Source organism: Mastigoproctus giganteus, chromosome 5, assembly GCF_048544385.1.
Source record: "Mastigoproctus giganteus isolate SK-2022 chromosome 5, ASM4854438v1, whole genome shotgun sequence".
Classification (NCBI taxonomy): Eukaryota; Metazoa; Arthropoda; class Arachnida; order Uropygi; family Thelyphonidae; genus Mastigoproctus; species Mastigoproctus giganteus.
In genome coordinates this window covers 176,976,912-177,003,021 of record NC_143579.1, presented here as the reverse complement: position 1 = coordinate 177,003,021, position 26,110 = coordinate 176,976,912, and the positions used below count along the sequence as shown (strand labels likewise).

General features: G+C 37.9%; 1 protein-coding gene across 1 annotated transcript in view; it reads left to right on the top strand.

The window, feature by feature from the left end:
* The window catches only part of hob (bridge-like lipid transfer protein family member hobbit), a 916,854-nt gene that overhangs the window by 314,932 nt on the left and 575,812 nt on the right, over nucleotides 1-26,110 (top strand). Inside the window, exons 21-22 of the mRNA XM_090374277.1 lie at nucleotides 428-516; nucleotides 22,015-22,087. Coding sequence (XP_090230403.1) covers nucleotides 428-516; nucleotides 22,015-22,087 — 162 coding nt within the window. The remainder of the gene's footprint in view (nucleotides 1-427; nucleotides 517-22,014; nucleotides 22,088-26,110) is intronic.

Below are 26,110 nucleotides of genomic sequence, written 5' to 3'. Positions count from 1 at the left end.
TTATTTTTATTATTTTCTACTATTGTACATTCACATGCAATATCCATTAAAACTATACGTACAGGAAGGTCCATAATTTAAGGAAACTGTTTTGAATAGCTACGTGTTTATATGTGTAAGTACTGTATAGACTATTTAGTAATATGCATAGTCTCTGCTGGAGGTTCAGTAGTCAGAATTTGAGAATATTTCTGAGGAATTGTGCATTGCCCTGTGCCCAAAAGACTACAATTTTGTAAAGACCAAAATGGTTGCCATATTGAACAGATGTAAAGTTTTTTATTTTTTTTTAAAGTTTATCTGTGCGCTTTCTGTTGTGCTAGCATTAATTAAAATATATATTTAAAAAAATATATGTTATTATTTACAATCAAACATGTTTCCTTATTTATGATCCACCTTGTATTTATTTTACTGTTCTTCTTAGCAACTTGCAGTTTCCTTGGTACCAGAAGAGCAAGGCATTGTTAACAGACAAAGCTTTGATGGTCTTGAACAAAAATTCAACAAGTCCTGGTAAGTTAATATTCATTATATCAACATCTAAATACAGGCATACCTCGGTTAACGTTACCTCTGATAACGAAGCCTCGATATAACGAAGTCGGCAATTTCAAGCCCCATTTAACATAAAAAAAATTCCAATTTAAGACCAACGCCCGACAATCATTCGATTGGTGACTGACGGCGACTCGTTACGTATTCCCGAGCTGCGGGCGTGTCTGTTATAACAGTTTTGCGCGTCAATCGCATAATTTAGTTGTTGTTTACATGATTTGACGTTGTTTCAGTGTGGCGCATTGCAATAATCGACGTAGGTTCTTTGTAGCATTACATAACGTAGATTTTGTAAATTTTAATAGAAATATTTTTGTTTTAGTTAATTAAAATGTCAGAATCAAAGAAAAGAAAAGCAATTTCTTTGGAAACTAAACTAAATATCGTACGACGTGTTGAAAGCGGCGAAAGAAAATCCGATGTGGCACATTCTTTAGGATTAGCGCAATCAACTTTAACAACCATACTAAGTCAATCAGAAAAAATAAAACAGTCTGCTCAGAATTGTACAGATGTTACAGCGGCAAAATTAACTCGCTTAAGGAATCCAATTTTAGAAAAAATGGAGAAAATGTTAAGTTTGTGGATAGATGATATGTCACAACGTCATATGCCTTTAAGTCAAATGGTGATTCAAGAAAAAGCATTATTTTTGTTTAATCACCTGAAATCTAAACAAACTGAAGAAATTACGGAAACCTTTAGGGCTTCTCGTGGTTGGTTCGAGAAATTTAAAAAAACGGGCCAGGATTCATAGTGTAAAATTAACAGGAGAAGCTGCAAATAAGTTTCCAGAAAAACTAAAGGAAATAATTGAACGTGAAAATTTTCCACCAAATTTGGTGTTCAATGTTGACGAAAGCGGTTTGTTCTGGAAACGGCTACCAACAAAAAGCTTCATTTCTATTGAAGAAAAATCAGCTGCTGGGTTCAAAGCAGCCAAAGACCGTTTAACGTTACTCTTTGGATCAAATGCCTCTGGCGATTATAAATTAAAATTGTTATTAGTTTACCATTCAGAAAATCCGAGGGCGTTAAAAGGTAACATAAAAATGAATTTACCTGTAATATGGAAAGCAAATAGAAAAGCGTGGTTTACCAAGGAGTTATTTACTGATTGGTTTGTTAACCACTTTTGTCCTGGAGTAAAACGGTATTGTCAAAAAAAAAACAACTTTGAAGAAAAAGCTCTTTTGTTGTTAGACAATGCTCCGGGACATCCTACTGATCTTAACACGTTGGACACATGCATTCCTGTCAAAGTTGTGTTTCTTCCAGCAAACACAACTTTCCTGATTCAACCATTGGATCAGGGAGTAATAGCATCATTTAAAGCTTATGATCTGCGTCGAATTTTAAGCAATTTACCTGAACTAGAGGATAAAGAGGAAATGACAGTTAAAACTTTTTGGAAAAACTACACCATTAAAAACGCAATTGAAAACATTGATAGTTCTTGGAAAGAAGTCACTAAGAAATGTTTAAATGGAGTTTGGCGCAAAATATGGCCAGAAGTTGTACTAGAAGAAGAAAATAACATCCAAGAAATTAGAAATGAAGTTATCCAGATGGCTCAATCAATAGGTTTCGAAAATGTCGATGAAGAGGATGTTAGAAATTTATTGAATGCAGAAGATGATGGTTTTTCAGTGGAAGATTTAGAAAACCTTGTTAGCAACGAAGACAAAGATAATGAAGGCGAAGTTAAAGAAGTTCCTGCCGAAAAAGTGTTAACAACCAAAGATTTAAAAAGGTGCTTAAATGACATTGAAAACGTTTTAAATTTTTTTAGTGAAAATGATCCTGATTTAGGAAGAAGTGTTATAGTTAAGCGATCAGTGTTAAATGCAATAACTCCGTATAGGCAATTGTTAAATGAAAGAGAAAAAAAGCATAAACAATCAACTTTAACCTCATATTTTAAAATGTGATTTCACTTTGTATGTAAGTTGACTGTTTATTTAATAAAACTTTTCTTTGTTAGAAAAAAAGCTTTTCATTTTCTTTAAGTAGGAACGTATTCCTATTCTGGCCATAGTATTTTTACCTCTGAAAACAAAGTTTCGCTTAACGAAGTAATTTCGTGGAACGCATCCTATTCGTTAATCGAGGTATGCCTGTATTGATATAATAAAACTTATGAATACCGTTAAGTGACAATTAACTATCTGATAATTTTATTTTGTGGTTATGTTTTATTTACTTAACACAAGTGGCTATGGGGCAGTGAGTTTTTTGTCAATGATCAGCTCAGTGGAATAAGTTGGTTCGTGGAATTTTTTAGTTTAGAAAAAATTGAATACTTTGTATATGTTTTTAAATATTTATTTGTTCTTATTTTTACATGATTGCCCAACATCAGAGTAAAATTACTGTCAAAAAACTCAAACCAAAATTAAGAAAGGAAAATTTTAAAGAAAATTTCAATAACTAAAACAAACAAACAAATTTATTGTTCCTTTATTTTGATTCAGTAATCTCCTCTGCATCTGTTTATTTTATCACTTGATTTATTTCCCTCAGCCCTTGGATTTTAATTCAGAGAATTTTTTCAATTTTAGACCCAAGTCCAGACAATGTGGCCATTCATGTGTAGCAGACCAAAGTGGTTCATCTCTGTCTTTCTTTCTAATGTAATGTAGATGAAGAAAGTTGTGCTGCTTTTCTTTGTATTTTGAGTCAAATACTGTAATCTGCCTTAACAGGCCTAACCTTCTTAGTGGCTCGATTGCAGACTAGTTTACATGTATAGTTGGTTTCTGTGCCCCATTAATATATAATAATCCTATGCATTTTTCTTCTGTGCCAGTTTTCGCATCATTTCAGCTGATATCCATTGTGATAACCTTAAACAATATCTCCTGTTAAACTAAATGTATGCGTAATGGAACATTAAATTCCCATAAAAACTCATGTAACTAGCTGAGATACATTCTTGAAGGTTTGCAAATAATTTGATTTTTTTTAAATTAAATAAACATACCTGATAAACTAATCGAACCCGCGACCTTTGGGTTGGCAGGCAGGCACTTTACCCACCCAGCTAGCCCGGTCAGCATGATTCTGATAAAAAAATAGATAAATTTTCTGTTTATACCCAGGATGGTCACAGGAATCAGGAGGTTATACAGTTACTTTATTCATTTATTAGAATCATATTGTAAGCACACCAAAAATGCATAACTGTACACAACTACAGATATATATATATATATATATATATCAGACAAATGGTATCAGATATAATGTACATGTCATTGGACGTACATTAACCAAGCAGTGCGTTCTTCCCTGAAAACTTCCTCTTTAGAGTTTGCAGATGTTAACATTATCAGTTGGTCTTGGTGGAAAGAATTTAAAAACAATTTAAGATCATTGTAATCACCTTTATGAAACGAAAATCCCTTTACTTTTACCCTTCACAGTAGTTATACCTTTAAGTAAATTTAATTTCAGTAGACTGTTGATTACTAATGCCTAGTGGTCCTGTTATTGTTATTTCTTTATTGATTTATTTTTTTATATATTTGTTATTATATCTTGACATGTAAGTGTAAGTGTTTTTAGGGTCAAGCGGCACCAAGGGTTCCCCCCATCTCCGCGTAGTTTTCGTTGTGGTGTATTACAGTACACTGTAAATGCCAGAGATTTAAAAGTGTATGGATCTTGGATCGTGTAATGTTGTGTGCCGTTGTTCTTCTGGCCATTTAGTCGCTGGACCCCTGTTGGGATCCAACGTTGCCCCACTTACGCCCCGTGGAGGCAGGCCAGGAACTCTGTAGACTTAGTTTACTCTGGCAGGTCCTGCCGCTTATTTTCCTGAGATTTCGGCGGCTAGGACCAAAAAAAAAAAATAAAAAATTTGGGTGGCATATTCCAATGGTCATCAATAAAATAAAATAAAGTGTTTTTTGTTTTTTGCGTTGACGTGGGGATATTATCGCTTTAATTTCTTAGACCGAATGCTGGGCGTTTGACGGTTTTGATGTATTAATTTTGATGTGTGGGACTTCACTAGCGTGAAGATAGAGGGGAGAGAGACAGAAGACTGGGGGGAAAAGGCAGAAGTATGGAGCCAATAGAGAAGGCGGCCCCACCAGAGAGGAAACAAGGGATGGCGAGAAGGGGGGACCGTGTGGCCGTCGCCTCCTCCCGAGGAGTTAGGAATTATAGGTGAAGAGGTCTAGAGTGCCCTCTTCAGGTCTCCAATATGGCCTTTGTCTCACGTTTGTTTCTCTTCATTGTCACTCATGGGGCAAGCCGCATACTTATATTCCTCGTTCTTTGGTCATCATCATTTGGTCATTTCTCGTATTTCTTGGTGTCCATATTTGGTTTCGTTACTCCTGTTGGCCTTGGTGGATGGCTATTTGTCGTTTTATTCTGGAGAAGACGTCCTGGGCAAAGTGACTAAAGGCCGCAAATTCTTCTGGTGTGTCCAGGAGATGGTGTTCCTGGGTGTTAGGGATGTATTTAATTCTCGTGATCATTTGACATCTGATGTCTTCGTATATTTCACACTGATGCATAACGTGATGCCATGTTTCTAGTTCATCGCAGAGACAGTGTGATTCCTCGATTATGCCCATGGCATTTAATTTGGCCTTGAATGGCCCGTGGCCGGTGAGTAGAAAAGTAGTGTTTAGGCCTGGGTACAGCCATGTGGGAGCCTTGGGATACAGCTTGGTTACTTGGGGAATAAATTTTTTTGTTACCGCTCCTTTTTCCACGTCTGGCCATCTTCTCTGCCAAATTTGTACGAGGTGGTCCACTATTTTTTGTTTCTCGTTTTTCCTGTTATTGGTGATGTCAATGGTAAGACCATTGTAGGTGGTTTGGGTTCCTTTGGCTAGTAGATACATAAGTCCGCAGCGGGTTACCTCTAAATCCAAGGATAGAGTCCCCGCAAGGACCTGTAGAGCACTCGTACTAACTGTGTTACATGCTCTTGTTATTGTTAATAATATGTTGCGTTGGATCGTGTCCAGTATCCTTTTATTCACTGCTGTTCCTGCTTTCTTGTACCATATGGGAGATCCATATGTTATTATCGGGATGAAGATGGCTTTATAATACAGGGACAGGGTTCTCCTGTTTAGCCCCCAGTCCCTGCGTGTAACTCTGGCAACGAGCGCTGTGTATTTCCGCAGTTTCTCTTTTAGATAGATTAGGTGCGGTTTAAATGATAAGTTCTGATCAATGATCAGTCCCAGATATTTAATTTGCGTTGACAGTTTGATTGTTTGTCCTGCCAGCTTGATTTGTGGCGGTCTTCTAAGGTTTAACCTCCCTCTCAATAGTACTGAGTCCGTCTTCGTTGGCGAGATTGTTAAGGTGTGTAGTTTTGCCCAGTCCTGCAAGGTTTCAAGGGCTTGGTTTGCAAGCGTTTCAAGGTTCTGTCTGGAATCTGCCGCGACCGTCAGTATGAGGTCGTCTGCGAAGGCCTGGACCTCCACCTCCCCCAGGTCCATGGTGAGGAAATCATCAAACACTATATTCCACAGGAGCGGCCCCAGGACAGATCCCTGAGGGCAGCCTCAGGGATCTGTCCTGGGGATCCCTGAGGGCAGCCTCAGGGATCTGTTTGACAGGTATTTAGTGGCGACTGTTCTAGCCTGATTCCTTTGTATGCTGTAAGTGATGGTTCGGTGGTCAGATGTAGTCCACGCGTTTTGTAAAGTCCAGTGGGTTACGTTTGTATCTATATTTCTGGACGTTAAAGTTATGTCGATCGTTTCTTCCCATAGCATGTTACAATACGTTGGGAGGCAGAACGGCTGGTTTATGTCTGTAAATATTGAATTTGCTAGGAAGTCTTCTAGTTTCCGTCCGTTTGAGGTTCCCCTGCGGTCCGGTTTGGCACTGTGCCAGACAGGTGATCGGCAGTTAACATCTGCTCCAATCAAGATTTTATGTCCTGCCAGGGTTGTCTGTACTGATTGTAGATATGTTGTGGCAAAGTCGATTTCTACTCCAGGCCTACAGTAGAGGGCTATTATGTAGTAGCTGCCTATGGAGCATATTATATGGGCACAGGCTGCCCAGGGCGGGCAAAGTTGTGGTATCTTTGTAACCGTTATCTCTGGATTTCTTACTAGTACTGCTGCCCAGGGGGTGTCTTCGTTGCTTTGAACAATTTTATAATTGAGCGGGTATCCCCTTACTTGTTTCTGATTGGTATACAGTTCTAGGACTATGATAATGTTGGCATTGTCCTCATCTGCTTGGAGTCGTACCTGCTCAACAACCGCTCGAGCTCGGTGGGCGTTTAGTTGGTGTATCTTTAGTACGCCGCAATTGTATTTTTTATGTTGTATTCCCATAATCAATTCTTTGTTGGTAGGTGCCTTTTACCTTGAGGTAAGTGGGACAGTTTGAGTCTCGGATGGAGTGGTTGTGATCCATTCTGAGGCTTTTGCAATTGGTGCAGATGGGTTCCTTAGTTTTGTTGGGGCAGGTCTTAAAATCATGTCCCCTCTCTGAGCAGTGGCCGCAGGTTGGTTCCTTTTGGGCACAGGTGTGAGTGGTGTGGCCATATTTGCAACATCTAAAGCACGTCGGTATGGCCACATGCTCTCTAAAATGGAGGCAGCTCCACTCGACAAAAATCCTGCTTTGGTTTTTTAGGACCTGCCAGGCAGGCGGAGTCATCTCAACTGTCCAGTTATATCCTCCATATGTTTTGGACTGGGTTCTGTATTTTGGGGTCAGCAGTGTAGCCCCTTCATGATTCGGTAGGTGGCTTTTTAGGTTTCTTCTATATATTTCTTCCGTGAGTTGTTGTGGTTGTAGATTTTGGTCCACATTGAAAATAACTATTGATGGGCCTTTCTTTTTTGGGGTCTCTGCCATGAGTCCCAGGGTATTTAGCTTGGGGTTCGTTATTATCCCCGTCGGCTTCCTCCTTGCTTTCCGTCTCAGTTACGAATCCAGGACTTCTTGTTTTCCGGATAGACTTTATCCTAGTGTCTTCGAAGTCCTCTTTGAGATTGTTTATGACTTTTTGCTTTATTTGTTCACTGGAGGGTCTCTCTTCTCAGGTGGGTCTCAGTATGACGATGTTCGGGGTTTTCAATAATACTTTCTTTTGTTGGATTTCCACTTTGTTTTCTCTGCCTCGTTTGGTATATTCCTCAGCGCTTAGGCATATGTGGGGGCGCGCTGTGGCATTTTGTTTGCCCTACATTCCATATAGGTTTGTAGCCGTGTAGATATTCTCTCACTTTCTAAGTATGTACCATGGAGAATTGTCTCCATTTTGTGAAATACTGTCACAGTTTGAGACCTCAGTCCGGAGGAGATCCTGTTAGGGTTCTCTTTGAATATATTTTCAAGGGCCGTTTTTAAAATGAATGTTTTCTCATAGACGGAGCCCTCTGGAAGAGTGTAGTTCAGGGGTGGTTCCTGTAGTTTGTCATCGTTGTTTGTTTCCCTTTGAGATGCTGTGTGGTTGGGCTGCTCTCTAGACTCGGTCTGGGAGCGGGTCACTCGCTTATTTTTTCGCTTGGCTTGAGAGGCCCCTGATCGGGTGACCTCCATATCTTCTGTCTCGTCAATAATGTCGAGGTGGTCACTTTGTGACTGCATCAAGGATTCCATAATTTTTTCTGTTTTCCCTTCCATTTAGCAAATTCCGGATAACCGGAACAGTTCGGTTTATCGGGCGTATGTTGGGATGATCTGGTAGGGCACTGAAAATGCTGTCAGACGATGTCCTCCACAAATCCGTGGTTGAATTTGAAGGCACACAGGTGGTTATTGAAGTTTTGTGCTATCCCCTTCGGTCACTGGGGGGGGGGGGAATTAGCCTAGTGTGAAAATGCTCCCAGAAGAGCAGGATTACTTCTCATAGGGGCTTCCTGGGGTGCCGGAGGCGATAGTGCCATTAGTAATTCCGTGGAATGCATAGGTAAGGAGTTCACAGTCAGCCAGGCAAAGTTTATGGCAAGGGTGGGAGTCACTGAATTCATTGCTTCTGGTTTAATGTACACATAAAGCAGTTAATACACACATAATATAACATATAGCAGTTACCAGCACAGTTTTGTGGAGCAAACTTCCTGCTGAGTTTTAACACGGTTTGGGAACCTCCCCAGTCAAGTGCAAACTACCGACGTGGCCACTGCTTTATATCAGTGCCTCTCTATGGCCTTTCCGCCAGCCACATGGTGACCATTGTAGGTCTGGCAACAAAGGACACAGATAAAAACGCTGGTAGTTTACTAAATTCCCAGTAGAATATAAAAATAGTCTTACCTAGGGAATCCTCCAATTAAGTTCTTTCAGCTTGAACACTTTTTTGAACTATATGCACATTTTAAACTACTAAATTCCATTAAAAATCAGGAGCGCAATAAAACGTGTCCAGACACTAAGGCCGCCATATTGGAAAAAAGTTATCTTGACATAGTGTTAGGGTCAGGCACCACCTGTGATTTCTCACATCTGCGCCATATGTACGCTGTGAAGAAATACAGAACTACTATAAATGCCAGAAAAGTGTTGTCTGTTGTATATGACATATTGCGTTAGGTTCTGTTGGGTGTCCTGGCATTTGGCCGCAGGGCCCCTGGTGGGACCTCACGTTGCCCGCACACACCGCTAGGAGGTAGCCAGGCTGCCCATTATTCTCTGGCTAGTCTTGACATGGTGGCCTAACTAATTAGGTCACTGAGAGCTTAAATTTTTATATATTACCTGGTCTTGGTGCATTATAGCCTTAGTTGCTAATGCGCCAATAAAATCCAAACCAAACGAAACCAATCCAAACCTAGTGGTCCCTTTACCTTGAGCTTCTTAATGCATGTAGAGTAATTGGTGATAATCAGATCAGTTTGCTTTCTCTTATTGCATCTCTAACATGCTGTTGTAAAAAAAAACAGTTATCAACTAAATCCAGAAATTTCTGCTACTGTATGAGTGACTAATTCATATACTAAGGTCCAATTAATATCTTCAAAGTTAAAATCCCCTATTATATGACATTCTGATATCCTGGCCAATTTTATTTGTTTATGTAGTTGCTTGTTTTATTAGTATTTTATTATTAATATTAATGTATAGTGGCATATAGTTTGGCATATATAGTTTGTTTTATTAATATGTAGTGGCAAATGATTCCAGAAAGCAAGCTTATAAAGCATCAGCAAACAAACAAAAAAAAAAAAAAAAACACACACACACACACATAACCTGTCCATCCCCTCCAGTAATTTGTCTACTTCTTCCTTGAATGTATTTAAACTACAACTCCACAATAGATGGAAGCATGGCTTAACAATTTACCACCTGCTGGCTTAGGCAAACGTCTACATATCTATCCTGCAACCATCCTTCCTCAATTTGAATTTATGCCACTCATAAGTGTATTAGTATTAGCAATGGCCACATGGTGCAAGTAAGCCTAGTGCTTATGCTGCTCCAGCTGAAAAATAATAAAATAATAAAATAACAAAAAAATAAAATAAAATAAAACAAAATAATAATAATAAGAGAAAAGGAAATAGACAAGCTGTGTGTTTTCCCCCTCCCTTAGGTAATTATCCAGCTGACCTTTGAATTTCCCCAAACTGCCAGCTTCTACCACCCATGTTGGTAATTTATTCCAGTAATTTATAACTTGCTGGCTAAAATAAAACTTCCTGCAATCCATTCTAAACATCTTCCGCCCATAACTTGAAATTATGGCTCCTTGTTCTAGAATCATAAATGTGAAAATTTTGTCCTCTTTCATTTTGCTTATGCCTCTCAGAGCCTTAAACACATCAATCAAGTCTCCTCTAAGGTGCCTAGTTTCCAAGTTCTGCAACCCACATATTCGAAGTCTTTCCTCATATGGACACCCTTTTGCCGATCTCACCAGGCATCTTACCCATCTTTGGACCCTTTCAAGAAGAACAATGTCTTTCTTTAGGTGCGTTCTCCATACTTGATCAATGCCTACAGATCCTGTTTCCCCATAGAACTATGAACGTGATAAAAGGTAGGAAGCTTGTTTTCCTGTTCTTCTCTATTAGATGAAATTCTAAGATCTAAAGGGTTGGGAGGGGGGGATCCCGTGTCTCCTGGATCCCTTGCCAACCCTTTGCAGCCTACCTCTAAGGGAGTGGCCCTATTATTCCTCCTCTTACGTGGTGCTCCTTTTCCAGCCTCACCATCTGGAAAGGTACTTCATGGTCTTGAGTCTAGTCTGCTGTTCCATTTGGTATAGAGGAAGTGTGCGAAAGTAACCCCTCCCAACCTGAATAATAAAAGAACCTCTTCACAATGCGATCCTTGCCTCAATAATTGATCTATAGGAGTTGACCTTTAACCATCCATCATTAAAGACTTCCATCATTAAAGGCCTTGATCAATGCTTAGATATGGTTAGTTACATTAAATTGAATATTGTTGGCTCTGGTATTACTACTCCTAGATGCTAGTAGACCTAGATGCTTAGGAAACAGTCCTCAAGTTCAACATGAAAGTTCTACTACGTTGACTAGAAGACAACGAAGAAAGAAGGAATATGCTGAAATGCAGCGTTTATATTATTGAAACTGGAAACCATGTGCCAATAATGTTCTCGATCATGTGAATGTTTCTGGAGATGTAATATTTCCTAATGACTTTTTGACATTCTAAAGTGATAATGACAAACGATTTTCTCTTCAATCTATAGAGTGCTCTTTCCAAGTGATAAAGTTTCTGTTTTTTTCTAGTGACTTTTTCTGTTTCATTCACTACAAGTGGGTCTTTACTTAAAGCATTAAAGTAGGAACTTGGAAAAGAAATCTACCTTTCTTTATTTAGTGTGCATGTGTATATATATATATATATTAATTACTAACAAACTCTAACTTCTACAACTGCTTGGTCACTGGTGGCACTGCTCCTGCCTCCACATGGTGCGGCCGGTAACCTGGAAGAAGGAAGTAACTCAGCTTGGGCTAAAAGGAGCAACAATGGACTTAAATAATTTTCTACCTTTAGAGCAATCAAGCTCAAGGTTAGACATACTCAATGAAAATGATGCCAATCAACTCAAAAGGCTTTGAAGAGAAGAAAAATGCCCTAGCCCTAATGAACTTTCTGGTGATACACACCGTCATCTTAGCCTGTGGGCAAGTTATCACCATTTATGATCCAAAATATTTGGAATCTATTGCATTAACACAAAAAATGGTGAAGAGATTACAATCCAGAGACCACCTCCAAACCTTCTGAGTGGCTATTAAATACAAAGACATTTGGTGGGCTGCCAGTATCTGCTACATAATACTTTAAATTCATTGAAAGGCATCATCACAGAATGCAAGCTACTTGCATTGTCTGAGGAGGAACTAGTTCGGGAACTTAGTAACCAAAATGTAATAGGTGCGAAACGTATAATGATCAAAAAAAGATGGAAATTTGGTTCCAACTCAATCCATAATTTTAACATTCCTGACTTACTATCCACTGTAAATGCTGGCTATTTAAACTGCTGAATTCGGCCATACGTCCCGAATCCTCTTGGCTGTTTTAAATGCCAGAAATATGGCCACTCTCAGCAGGCATGCAGAGCTGATGCCATCTGTCCTATATGTGGGTCTAAGGATCTTACACAAACAGATTGCTCAGCCTCAACTCTCATGTGTCCCAATTGCAGAGAGAGCCACCCTGCTTTTCCCTGTACATCATATAATTGGAGCCATCCTCCAATTATATGATGTACAGATGAGATAGGAATTGAGAGTCTCTTGCACGTGGAGCAGTAGCCATTCTAGTTAATTCTAATGTGCTATCCAAGCTGATCCAGTTATGAATCAATCTAGAAGCTGTGGCTTCTTGTATTGCAGTTGGTACTTCAGTCACCCTTGTTTCCCTTTATATTCCACCATCTCTACCTCTTCCCCATTCAGAACCCGGCAATCTGTTACCCAACTCCCAGCTCCAATTTGTCTTCTCGTTGAGTTTAATGGACACCATCCTTTTTGGGGGTCTACTACAATGGACAGAAGAGGCAAATTGATTGAGAAATTTATGAATAATAATTATCTTTTTACTAAACTTACTAAACTCTGGATCTCCTACTTACATCCACCTGCCTACAGGATCTACTTCTGCAGTTGACTTATCAATTTTCTCTCTATCCATCTATCCTTTCATGGCATGGTTGGTATTATCCAATCCCTTTAATAGTGACTGCTTTCCAATTATTTGCACAATACATACAGCGTTAACTCAAAATCGTGATCAATGATTCAATTGGAATTTTATCTTTAACAAGGCGAACTAAGATGGCTATTCTGCCCAAATGCTTTTGGATAGAATTTATGCTCAACAGAAACGTATTGATGATTTAACTACTTACATCACCAATCAGATTCTGACTGCGGCAAATGCTTTTATTCCAAAATCCAATCCATATTGCACTCACCAAATTCAATGATGGAATGCAAAGTGTTCTTATGCCAAACAAGAGAAAACCATGCATGGAATATTTCCGGAAGTGTCCTACTACCGGTAATTTACTTGCTTATAAAAGGCTTAAAGCAACAGCACGGCAAATTAGAAGGAAAGCAAAATGTGATTCGTGGATTATTTTTGCAGCATCAACCATCACAAAAGACACCGATGCACGGATCATCTGGAGAAGGATACAGGTGCTAAATCACAAATTTGTTCAGCTGCCCTCTCCGATACTTCACCTGAAAGGGAAAGACATGTCTACTCCTGAAGAAGTTGCAATGCACCAGTAGAATCTTTTGCCACCATCTCTGCTTCTGCCTCCTATGCACCCTCCTTCCAGAGCATTAAACATGGTGCAGAACGGTATAAAATTACCTTCTGAACACACCACTCCTTTCTGTACAACCAACTCTTTACATTAATAGAACTGAAATAATCATTAAATAGATTTCCCAACAGTGCCTCAGATGCAGATGGTGTTCATTACATTATGCTGAAGGTGCCTCCGTAGCCAGGTGGGTAGGAGCAGCAGTGAGTAGTACATGCTTCTTGATTAGAACGGGGTTCGAGCCCATGAGCCACCAAATATGGAGGATGCGGAAAGGTCAGGGAATGACCACTGCATATCCCCGGAGCAATATGGCCTTAGTTGCTAATGCTCCTAAAAACCAAATAACAACAACAACATTATGCTGAAGGTGCCTCCGTAGCCAGGTGGGAAGGAGCAGGAGTGTGTAACACACGCTTTTTGATTAGACCGGGGTTCGATTCCGTTACCACCAAATACGGAGGATGTGGAAAGGTCAGTAAATGACCACCACATATTCCCAGAGCAATATGGCCTTAGTTGCTAATGCTCCTAAAAACCAAATAACAAACATTATGCTGAAGCATTTACATGAAGGGGACTTGTGCACCCTGTTGATTTTCAACAATTGGATCTTCTCTGAAAATGCCTATCCTTCTTCCTGGCGCTTTTCGTTCATTATCACCATACTAAAACCCGGCAAATATCCTTCCCTGGTTCAAAATTATAGGCCAATATCTCTTACGAGCTGCGTAGGAAAAATTTTCAAAAGGATGGTTCATACAAGGCTCACTTACATCCTGGAGTCACAGAATCTTCTTCCAGACCATCAGTGTGGATTTCGGAAGAACAGATCAATGCTAGACGTGCTTATCAAAGCTGAATCTCATATTCATAATGCCTTTGTCATGAAACAACATCTAGTCATGGTCAACTTAGATCTTGAAAAGGCATTCGACACTATATGGCATCATGGTATTATAATTGATCTTTACCGTCCAGGTCTAAGGGGACAGTTGCCTGAAATAATTCGAAATTTCTTGCTGCTTCGGTATTTTCAGGTCCATTTTAAAAACATACTTTCTACATTTCACATTCAAGAGGAAGACATACCACAGGGTTCAATTTTTAGTCCAACGCTATTTGCAATTCGAGTTAGCAATATGACACGGGACATTCCAAAAACAGTTAAAACTTACATGTATGCAGACAACCTTACCATTTCCTGTTAATCTAAATGTATGAACACCATAGAAAGGCAGCTCCAACTATCTATAAACAAAATAGAATCCTGGACTTCGTGGAATGGTTATCGACTGTCAAAAAACAAATGCATTACCACTCACTTCCGCAAGCTACGTGCTCTACATCCTGATCCCGAAAATAAGCAAAACTCCAATCCCATTTGCTAATGCTGTTAAATTTCTTGGACTGATATTTTGGACAGCAAGCTAAACTTCCAAGCTCACATCACTCGTTTAAGAACCAATTGTCTAAAATATTTGAATTATATAATATCGGTGTAGGTACACCATAGTTAATCCATAAATTTGAACTATGTATGTAGTGTAAAAGGCATCGTTTTAATAGTATCTCATATTGTGAGTGCCTTCACAACAAGATAGCTGGTATTGCACTACTTCAAATAAATAACGCTTCTCTACTAGAGAAGACTACTGTTATTTATTTTCAGAGGATACTACCACCCAAATGAATAACAGTAGTCTTCTCTACTAGAGAAGTGTTATTTATTTGAAGTAGTGCAATACCAGCTATCTTGTTGTGAAGGCACCCACAATATGAGATACAATTAAAACAATGCCTTTTACACTACACTACATACATAGTTCAAATTTATGGGTTAACTATGGTGTATCTACACCGATATTATATAGTTGATTACCAAAACCCATAAGGATTATGCCTTGTGCATTTCGTTTTCAAAAATATTTGAATATACTTCAGTCAGTCTCATCCATGTCATGGGGAGCTGAAGTTTTGCAAATTACAGTGTCTGGGTACTAGGCACCTGTGAGGTGATCTGATTGAAGTGTATAAGACCTTAAATGGTTTTAGCATGCTCATTGCTGATGAGGTTCTTCCTCTTGCCCAGATTAATCGCCTGAGGGGTCATTAGCGTTAGTAGAGGCATACAATGCAAGAAAGCAAGCTTATGCAGCATCAAAAAAAACCCCTCCATTCGTTCCAAATGCCTGTCCAGCTTGGCCTTAAATTTATTTAGGCTATCAACTTCCACAACAAAAGATGGAAGTCTGTTCCACCAATCAACTACCCACTGGCTGAAGGCAAATTTCTGCACATCTATTCTACAACTGTCTTTCATCAGTTTTGTATATGTGCTCCCTCACATTCTTAATCTGAGCAAGTGGAAGAATTCCATTAGCATTCAGCTTGCTCAACCCATTCAAGGCTTTATACACCTCAATATTGGCGCCTCCGTAGCCAGGTGGGAAGGAGCAGCAGTGCATAGCATACGCTTCTTGATTAGACCGGGGTTCGAGCCCGTCACCACCAAATACAGAGGATGTAGAAAGGTCAGAGAATGATCACCGCATATCCCGGAACAATATGGCCTTGTTGCTAATGCTCCTAAAAACCAAATAACCAACTAACCAACACCTCAATCAGATCACCTCACAGGTGCCTACTTTCCAGGTGCTGCAATTTGCAGAACTTAAGCCTTTCTTCAAATTGAGGAAAGACAGTTGTAGTAGTAGTGACATGTGATGCAAGAAAGCATGTGTATGAGCTTATGTAGCATCAGCCAAAAAAAAAAAATCACACCATTCCCTCCAAATGTCTGTCCAGTTCCTCCTTAAATTTATTCAACCTATCAACTTCCACAACGACAGATGGAAGTTTGTTCCAGCAATTAACCACCCGCTGGCTAAAGGCAAATTTCCGCACATCTATTCTACATCTGTCTTTTCTTTTGAATTTATGCCCCCTAAGGTTCGTAATCTGAACAAGTCGAAGGATTCCATCAGAATTCAGTGTGCTCAACCCATTCAAGGCCTTATACACCTCAATCAGATCACTGTGCAGGTGCCTAGTCTCCAGCCAGTGCAATAGAATAGTTGTGCTGAAATTTGCCTTTAGTTAGCAGGTGATTGATTGCTAGAACAACCTTCCATCTGTCATAGAAGTTGACAGTTGAAATAAATTCAAGGAAGAACTAGACAAACATTTGGAGTGAATGGATGGGTGAAATGGAAGACTTTTTTTTTTTGGCTGACACTGTTTAAGCTTGCTTTCTTGCATCATATGCCTCTGCTAATGCTTCTAATGGCAATGTTTAATTCAGAGTTTAACTCAACTGGGGTGCTGCAACAACATTCCAGGGGTGCCATGTTATTTGGATTTAAGTCACTAAAACTTATTATTATTATTTTTTTTATTTATATGTTTATTTCATTTTAAAACGGCATACAGTATCTTTTTAATTTTGTGGTGATCTATAATTGATGTTTACTTAGTACCTCTATATAAAGATTAAAATTATTATATACTGTATATATATAATTTGTATTATGAAATGTAATTTTTATAATTATATTAATGTAATAACTATCATATAACATGTAGTTTTTAATATTATATATATATATACAGTTAACCCCCGCTATTCGCGGTATCTGTATTCGCGGTTTCGCGTATTCGCGATCGCCGATTTAATATAAAATGAAACCTAAAAAAGTGAATTTTAAAGTGCCGTGAATATTTTCCGCCATAAAAAAAAAAAAACATGAGCGTGGCTAAAATTATCTTTCCCGGTCAAAACAGCGCTCAGTGGGTTGGGGGGAGAGGGGTGACAAAATCGCGAGCGTGGATGTTTCTCGCTAATCCTTGTTCAATATGTGTTATGCGCTTGTTATGGAAGGTTTTGTTGTTTGCTTTTAATTTATATGCTTATAAATTGAATAAATTTATCAATTTATAAATTGATATGCTTACAAAAGTGATAAATCTACCGTTTTGCAGTGTAAAACAGACTTTTTCGAGTGTGTTAACGGAAGAAAGTGACTTTATTGTGGACAAGTTCTTTCTAACCCCTACAAAAATATGACTACGAATAACAAGAGAAATGTGAAAATATCAAAGAAGGTGATGACATTAGCGAATAAAATTGAGTTATTAGATAAAATTTCTAATGGTGAAAGTGTCTCCTCAGTGGCAAAACATTATAAAAACAATGAGTCAACGGTACGATCAATCAAGAAATCAGAAGAAAAAATCCGCCGTAGTGTCTGTGAAAACGCGCTAATTGCTTCAAAAATTTGCTCTGTAACTCGTGATGTTAAATTAGAAAAAATGGAAAAAGCTTTAAATCTGTGGATAGAAGACCGAACTCAAAATAAAATTCCGTTAAATTCACTCATCATTCGTGAAAACGCAAAACTCCTTATCAACGCTTTAGCGAAACGGGTGATAGCACTGGCGGGATAGGTTTTTTAGCTAGCAAAGACGCTGGTTTGAAAGATTTGTTTGAAATTTCTAATAAATATTACATTTAATATTAAATTGTTTCTTATTTTCATTTCGATGCCATATGCTTGCATTTCACTATGTACTGTCTATGTACATAGTCATATTATGAAGGTACATATAATACATAGACAAAATTTTAGACTAGTTTTTCTTATATACTTTGGAACGGAACCCCTTTATTACTATGGGAGCCATAACTCAGTATTCGCGTTTTCGGTATTCGCGGCATTTCTCAGGAACGTAACCCCCGCGAATAGCGGGGGTTTACTGTATATATATATATATATATATATACAGAGAAAGAATCAGATCTAACAGGCAGAAAATTGAATAGGGGTGCCCAAAATAAAATAAATTACTTAGGGGTGCTGTTATTAAAAAAAACGGTTGAAAACCACTGGTTTAACTTGCAATTAAACTTCATACCGTAGTATTAGTAGCAGTAGTGGAAAATTATGGAAGAATGCAAGCTTTTACAGCATTATCAGAATTGGGGGAAAAAAAAAAAAACTCTGTTCCCATATCACTGTCAATCCCATCCTAGTAGTTTGTCCAGTTTTTCCCATAATTATTGTAACTTCCCATTTGTGCAAAACCAGATAGAAGTTTCCAACAGTCCACTATGTGCTGACTGAATGAAAATGCCCACCCATCTACGTTGAAACAAAATTTCCTTGATTTGAATTTATGCCTCACATATGTGTAGTCTGAGCTAGGCGAAGGATACCATCAGCATTGAGTTTATTCAATCCATTCAAAGCCTTAAACACCTCATTCAGATATTCTCACAGGTGTCTCATTCCTGGATGCTGTGCTTTGCAGACCTGAAACCTTTTATGGTATTTACCAAATTAATGTATAAGTGGAATTAGGTAAGTTAGACCACTTATAGATTTAGTAAACATGAAAACCGTTAGAAACCTACTGTGTATCTATTATTACAGAAATAGAGGACCCACAAATTGTTGCTTTTCCATTCAGCCTTGCAATTTCTCAATTGAAAAAGTCATTAAGATTTGAATTATGCAACAAATATGTTTTATTTATATAGGTTTTTTTTTTATATATATATATATATATTTTTTTTTTTTTTTTTTTGATGGACTTGAATTTCTGTATATTGTAAATTCCAGAAATATATGTGAAGGAAGGTTGTTCCAGAAAACAGATGCTGAAGGGATAAATGAGGAAAAAGAAAAGTTAGTTTCATTAAATTAAAGTTGAACAATAAATAGATGCTGACTCATTGCACATATGTTTAGACTGGTTTGGAAGAGAAAGGAAGAGAATTGCAGGGCCAATTTGGAAGAACAGGGCCCATGGAAGTATCTATGGGGAAAAAAATATACATGCAGCAGAAATAGTACATCTATGAGATAGAAAGTGGAGAGACTCTGTAAGAGACTGGTCATTAATTAACCTGAGTGACCCCTTTTGAATGGAGTCTAGAAGCTTGAGAGAGGTTTGGGAGCAGTGCCTCAGATCAGGGAACAATATTCCATGGCAGGGCAGATTTGAGATTTGTACAGTTTGAGTAGTTGCTTAGAAAAATAATAATGCTGAGAGCAAAAGAGAATATCCAGTTTTTTAGATGCAGAGGAAGCAATATTTGTGATGTGCTTATGCCAAAAGAGAGATTAGAAGTCAAGTCAGTCGGTAACAGAAATATCTGATCTTGTCTAGAAATCTGTCATTGAAGATAAGGAGCAGTGGACTCCATTTTTCAAGATATAAGAGAGAACTGAGTTTTAGAAAGATTGAAATTAGGCAATCTTTTCCCCCTTTGGAGAATTACTTGGAGGCCGGCATTTAAGAAGTTGGTGCTGGATGTTCAAAAAGGAGAGGCTGTTTGTATGGGGCATGGTTAATCAAACTGGTAGGTGGAATGAATGTGCTATCTTCAGCAAAACTGTGGATATGATTTCCAGTTAGTGGAAGATGGTCATTAATATATAAAAGGAAAAGAACTGAACTTTGGAAACATCAGTATTTGTGGAGAAGTTAGAAGATGGAGAGCAGAAAGTAGTTAGAGAAAAAAAGTCAGCAATTCATAAGGTGGAAGCTTGTTAAGACGACTTCATGCCAGACATGATCAAAAGCCTTAGAAATGCCAAGAGCAACTGCTTGATTTTCATTTCATCAAACTTTTCCATTGAATTTTTCCATAGATGGTTAACATAACCCAATACAACACCAGTGAATCAGTGCTCACCAAATCCATATTGGCGATCATTGATCAGTTGGAAGGTTTCAGGATAATTTAGGAGTCAGCAATAATATATTTCTCCATTACTTTGGAATATTTAGAGATAGGTGCAATATGGACAAATTTCCAAGCAAAATTAAAAATGTCAGTGAAATAAGGAAATGTGAAAAGGCAATATAGAACTGTAGTAAAAATAGCACAGGTTTTGAGAACAAGTTGAAAAATGCTATCAGCACCTGGTACTTTCTTGGTATCAAGATTGAGATTGCTCAATATTTTGCTGATATCCATTTGACAAAAGGCCCCGGGAGGCATTGAGTGAAGTGTACTAGAAATGGTAGGAGTTATTTTGCTAAGATCATTGATACAAGAGTTAGAAGAAAAATAGGTTGCTAGTCAGTTGGCTTTATCTTTAGCTTAGAAGGTAATAGAACCGTCAGGTTTTGTCAGAGTGCAGATGAGCAAAATTTACAGCCAGTAGATTTGATAAGAAACTAGAATATGCAACTGCTGTTAGGACAAGAAGCAAGTTTTCTACACTAAGCCCATTCAAAATCTAGTTTGGACTATTAATAAGTTTGATAATTTGAGCTTTAATTTAGGCAGAAAATGGAACTGGAGATTTGGATGCAATCTAATTATGCTATGTACATTCTGATATTGAACAGCCTTAGTGTATTTATTGGAAACCATGGTTTAGATAAAGGACAAGCTTTTAAGGTGGCGTGTGAAGGATTTTCATCCCAGCAAGAATACTTTTATTGACCTCTGATATTGAGCAGACATTGACATTATAAGATTTAAAACAGTAACCCAGCATAGCAAAAGAAGAATAGAGATCTTGCAGATCACCCCATTTTGCATTCTTTAATACCAAACAACATGGGACATGATAGGAAGACCATGAGTGAAAGGCTCCATTGGAGAAGAGACTATCACCAAACTGTGATCTGAAGTGTCTAGAGTACCAGTCATCCTGACCTTGTACTTTGTAGAGTTGTTTGTGAGGAAAAGGTCAAGAGAATTGGGTGTGTAGTTAGGATTATCTGGTATTGTATTCTGATAGGTAAATGAACAGTTTCTGCAAAGTCATTATTAATTCCAAAAGCTTAGCATCTTAAGTCTGTGCAACTAGAAAACTGAAAGCCTGCTGGAGTTTTGAACATTAAAATCACCAAGGAAAATTACCTCACTGTTAGGAAAGTTGCACTGGAGAAAGTCGAGTTTCAAAGAAAAGAAGTCAAAGGGTTCCTAATGATTAGTGGATTTGGGAGATTGATAGAGGCGGTGGTTGAATTTGATAGAATGGGATAGAGAGAGATTTTAAGCCAAAGGAGATTCCAAGTTTCTGAGTTTCTTGCAGTTAATTCGAGCAAACATATGCATAAGTGCTACCTTTGAAGCAAATGGAATTGTACAGTAACTAATTAGGACAACTGACTGATATGAGCAGTGGTTGAAACAACCGATAATTGGGGTTGTGTCAGAACATGTTCCATGTTGTTTGGTATTAAAGTGGGACTTGGTAGACCGTAAGTAGAAATGGACATTGAAGTTTAAACTGAGAACACATATATTTGTCTTCTCAGTTTTTAAAAAGGAATTATCCATTATGAGTGAGGAATTGTCTGTGAGGTTTAGATCTTTTTGCAGATAAATTTGTTCTATTAGTTTACCTATTCAGGATATATTCAGTAATAAAGTAGAGGAGGGGATGTTTTGTAAGATGTAATGAAAGATGCACGATGGAAGAGATGGGGTTACTGAAGCATTGAACACTAAACATGGGTTTCACCACTTCAAGCCTCTAATAAGGAAAGTGTTGGTAATACACCAGTTGATGAGTCTGATAATTCTTTATAACCTAGAGGCATTGCTACTGTTGTAGACTTTATTATATATGCAGATTATTCCTGTTTTATTAAATAGCATTTAATAAAAAGCATTATATTTTCTTCCTGTGTTTTTAATGAACAGTGATGTATTTTTGTATTTCAAGGAATGTCAACATCGATGAATGGAAGATAGTATTTCCTTACAAATATAATTTTGCTGAAGCATTCAGTGAAGAGGTAAAAAAATTTTTTAAATAGTATATTTTAAAATTAATCTAATTCTTTTCTTTTATGACCAGCTGTTATTTATGATATCAGATGGACTACTTTAGTAAAGGTAAAGGCTGATTCACCTAAGTTGAGAAACCTAGTATTTTAATTAAATGAGAAGTGTTCCCTGAAAGAGAGATGACATATGGTGTTTTTCAATATTTGAAGTTAAATGAAAATGAAAGGCAGTGTCATACCTCATGATATTTTGTGTTATTTTTCTTTCAGTTGGAGGGGATGGGGATATATAGTATTGTTGTTATGATGGCTTGATGATACAAAGAAGTGAAAGTTTCTAAATAAAAAAATCCAGTTCTGCTTTCAATTATACCAAATTCTCCCTATTATGACTGTAATGGGCAGTTCATTCCACTGATCTACAATGGTATTAGTAGTGGCAAATGATAGAGGAAAGCAAGCTTATACAGCATCAGCCAAAAAAAAGGAAAAAAAAATCCCACTTCATCTATCAATCCCCTCCAATAGTTTGTCTGGTAGTTCTTCCTTGAATTTATTCAAACTATCCACTTCCACAACAATGGATGGAATCTTGTTCCAGCAATCTATCGCTCCTTGGCTGAAGGCAAACTTCAGCATATTTATTCTTCAACCTTTCTTCTCAATTTTAATTTGTCCCCTCGTGTGTATTCTGAGGAAAAGGAAAAATCCCATCAGCATTGAATTTGCTCTTGCCATTCAGAGCTTTAAACACTTCAATCAAATTACCTTGCAGTTGCCTAGTCTCGAGATGCAATTTGCAGAACTGAATCTTTTCTCGCTAAGAGCAGCCCTTTGTTCCCCTCACTAGTCTCATTGTTCCAATACACTACCAAAAGTAAATTTTCATTAAATCCCGCCCTTTGTTATGTCATAAAAATTTTGTATTTGTACTCCCTGGTTCTCTTCAGTGAAAATATACCTCCCTCATTCATTTTACTGATTCTTGTTGGGGCCTTATATTCCTCTCTCCGTTTCTTCAGTCAGTTTAAAAGGTACAGGCTACCAAGCTTTGCAATCTGCCCTTCTAAGCTGTTCATTTTATGGATATAAAGTAGCACCCTTCACCAATCTGTTGCCCTTCTTTCAACTCTGTCTAGAAGCTCTGTCTTTCTTCAAGTGTAGCCTGCAGACCAGAACACAGTATTCTTAATGAGGCCTTACCATCATCTTATATGAAACGACAATGGCATTAATTTCCACATTTGTGAAGGTCTTATAAATCATAATCAGAATACGATGCTCCCTCCTTGCCACCTGTTTACACTGCATGGAAAATTTCGTATCTGACTGAATCATAATTCCTAAATCTTTTGTCCTTAACCACTTTTAACTCCCCTGCTGATTCACCTAAGTTCGACTTATTTAGGTCCTTAATAAATCTTGCCTACACTATAGAGCACCTGTTTATGATTCTGCTAGGATGTGAACTTGGCTAATCTCACCTCAATCCAACATCCTGCTCTTAAGATTCTTTAGGCTCATACAGAACATCTCCAATTCAAACTCTATATGATGAGACTCATGAACCACTACGCATTATCAGAAGAAAGATGTTATACAAAAGATGAACTACTTAGCTAAAATTAAAAGCCTCTCCATTCATCCCATTTGGCCACTACTACATGATTACATGGTATCAGACTACTACATGGTATCAGATTGCAGTACCTAACAGATTGTTGAATGTTGACTTCCATAATATCCTCAGTGATTTAAGAGATCCGGATCTTCCTTGGATTACCTTCATACTTTCTTGTAATGTTTACCTTGAGCAACGGAGAAATGGGATGCATAGAAAGTATCAGGTGATACATAAGCCTATTGCAGATAAAATCTAGTCTGTAATCAAGTCACAAAGGAGGTTAGGCAGGCAAAGGCAGATTACGAAAAATCTTTGACAAAGGATGCAAAGAAAAACAGCAAAGGGTTCTTTACTTATGTAAGCTTTAAAAGGAAAGGGAAGAATCAGATTGGACCACTTAACATAAATGGGATGACTTTTGATGATCATGCTCAGGTAGCTGATAAACTGAATGTGTATTTTGCATCTACATTCATACATGAAGGGTTATTCAATGAGGGGAATGCCATACATTTTTAAAAAACACTAACAGGGAGCTAAGTGATATTGTAATAACTGAGAGCAAAGTGGAGGAGAAATTGTTGAAGTTAAACATAAAAAAGGCACCTGGGATTGTCGGGATCTATCCAGTTATATTAAAGGAGGCAGCAAAGGAAGTAAGCAAACCCTTAGCCATAATTATGAGAGCTTCCTTGGACTCAGGGGAGGTCCCCATGGAATGGAGGTATGCAAATGTATCACCAATTCACAAAGGTTACACAATTAACTATAGACCTATAAGTTTAACTTGTGTTCCGGGGAAAATAATGGAATCACTGATTAAAGAAGCATTGCAGGATCATCTAGACAAGACTGCAGTAATAGATAAGACACCCCATGAGTTTTTTAAAGGGAGGTCTTGTCTGACCAATTTGATTGGATACTATGATGTGGTCACAAAGGAACTGGATGTCAAAAATAATTTTGATATCACATACTTGGATTTCAGGAAAGCATTTGATACTGTTGCACATGGAAGACTACTGTTCAAATTGGAGAGGTATGATATTAAGGGTAAGTTGCTACAATGGATAAAGGGATGGTTGAGTGGGAGAAGACAGAGAGTGGTAATCAATGGACAAATGTTATTAGCGGAGTTCCCCAGTGTTCGGTGCTGGGCCCATTGTTGTTTTTTGTATTCATCAATGATATTGATGAAGTTAATTCAGGATTAATGTCCAAGTTCGCAGATGATACAAAGGTTGGCAGGGTTATTAACGACAGTAAAGACAGTATGTTACTCCAACTGAATCTAGATAAGTTGGGCAAATGGGCTGAGAAATGGCAACTGAAGTTTAAAATTGACAGATGCAAAGTACTACATATGGGTAGCAGTAATCCAAGAGAAACGTACCAACTGTGTGGTAATGATATATAGGAATTTTGCTTGCAGGGACATGGAGGTGATTATCCCGTTATACAAGGCAATGGGCAGGCCACACCTAGAATAATGTGTACAGGTCTGGGGGCCTCATTTTAGTAAGGATATAGGGTTGCTAGAATGAATACAAAGAAAGTCAACAAGATTGGTGAGGGGGAACAAAGGGGTACAAAGAAGGGCAACAAGATTGGTGTATAAGGCCTTGAATGGGATGAGCAAGCTGAATGCTGATGAGATTCTTCCTCTTGCTCAGATTAAGAACTTGAGGAGCATAGATTCAAATTGAGAAAAGACTTCCGTCTTTTGTTGTGGAAGTTGATAGCCTAAATAAATTTAAGGCTGAGCTAGTCAGGTATTTGGAACAAATGGTGGGGTGAAATGGGAGTGTGTTTTTTTTTTTTTTTGGCTGATGCTGCATAAGCTTGCTTTCTTGCATCGTATGCCTCTACTAATGCTAATTCTGGTGAGTGGTGTTCACACTCTGCTCACCAGAATTATACCCTTCCATAGAATAGTCAACCATAATTGATGGTTGATAACTATCCAATTGTATGTAAGTTGATTATAGGGCGAACACCAGTTGTTGCACAAAAGGAAAATTAGAAATTTAAAGCCACAAAGTGGGAAAAGTATAAATGTTGTGCCATTTTAAAATAAACTGAGATTGTGCCTTTGGATATAGATCCTGGTGTAAAAGTGACTGTCATTTAGCAACAAAAAACAAAAAAGAAAGAAAAAACAATGTAAGGAATCACTTTCATAAGTTTCCACTAACTGAATACTTCAACTGTAAACAAGCAAAGCCTTGAAATACCAGACAGATAACTCAAAATGAGTCAAAATCCACAAACAGATATACTGACATTAACATCATATGGAGGAAATTCAGAAAAATTGCTGGAAAAACCTTGGATATTTCAATGCTGATTATTAAATGGAATACTCAAGACATTTCAGAACCAGAATAGTTCCAAGGATTTACCTTTGA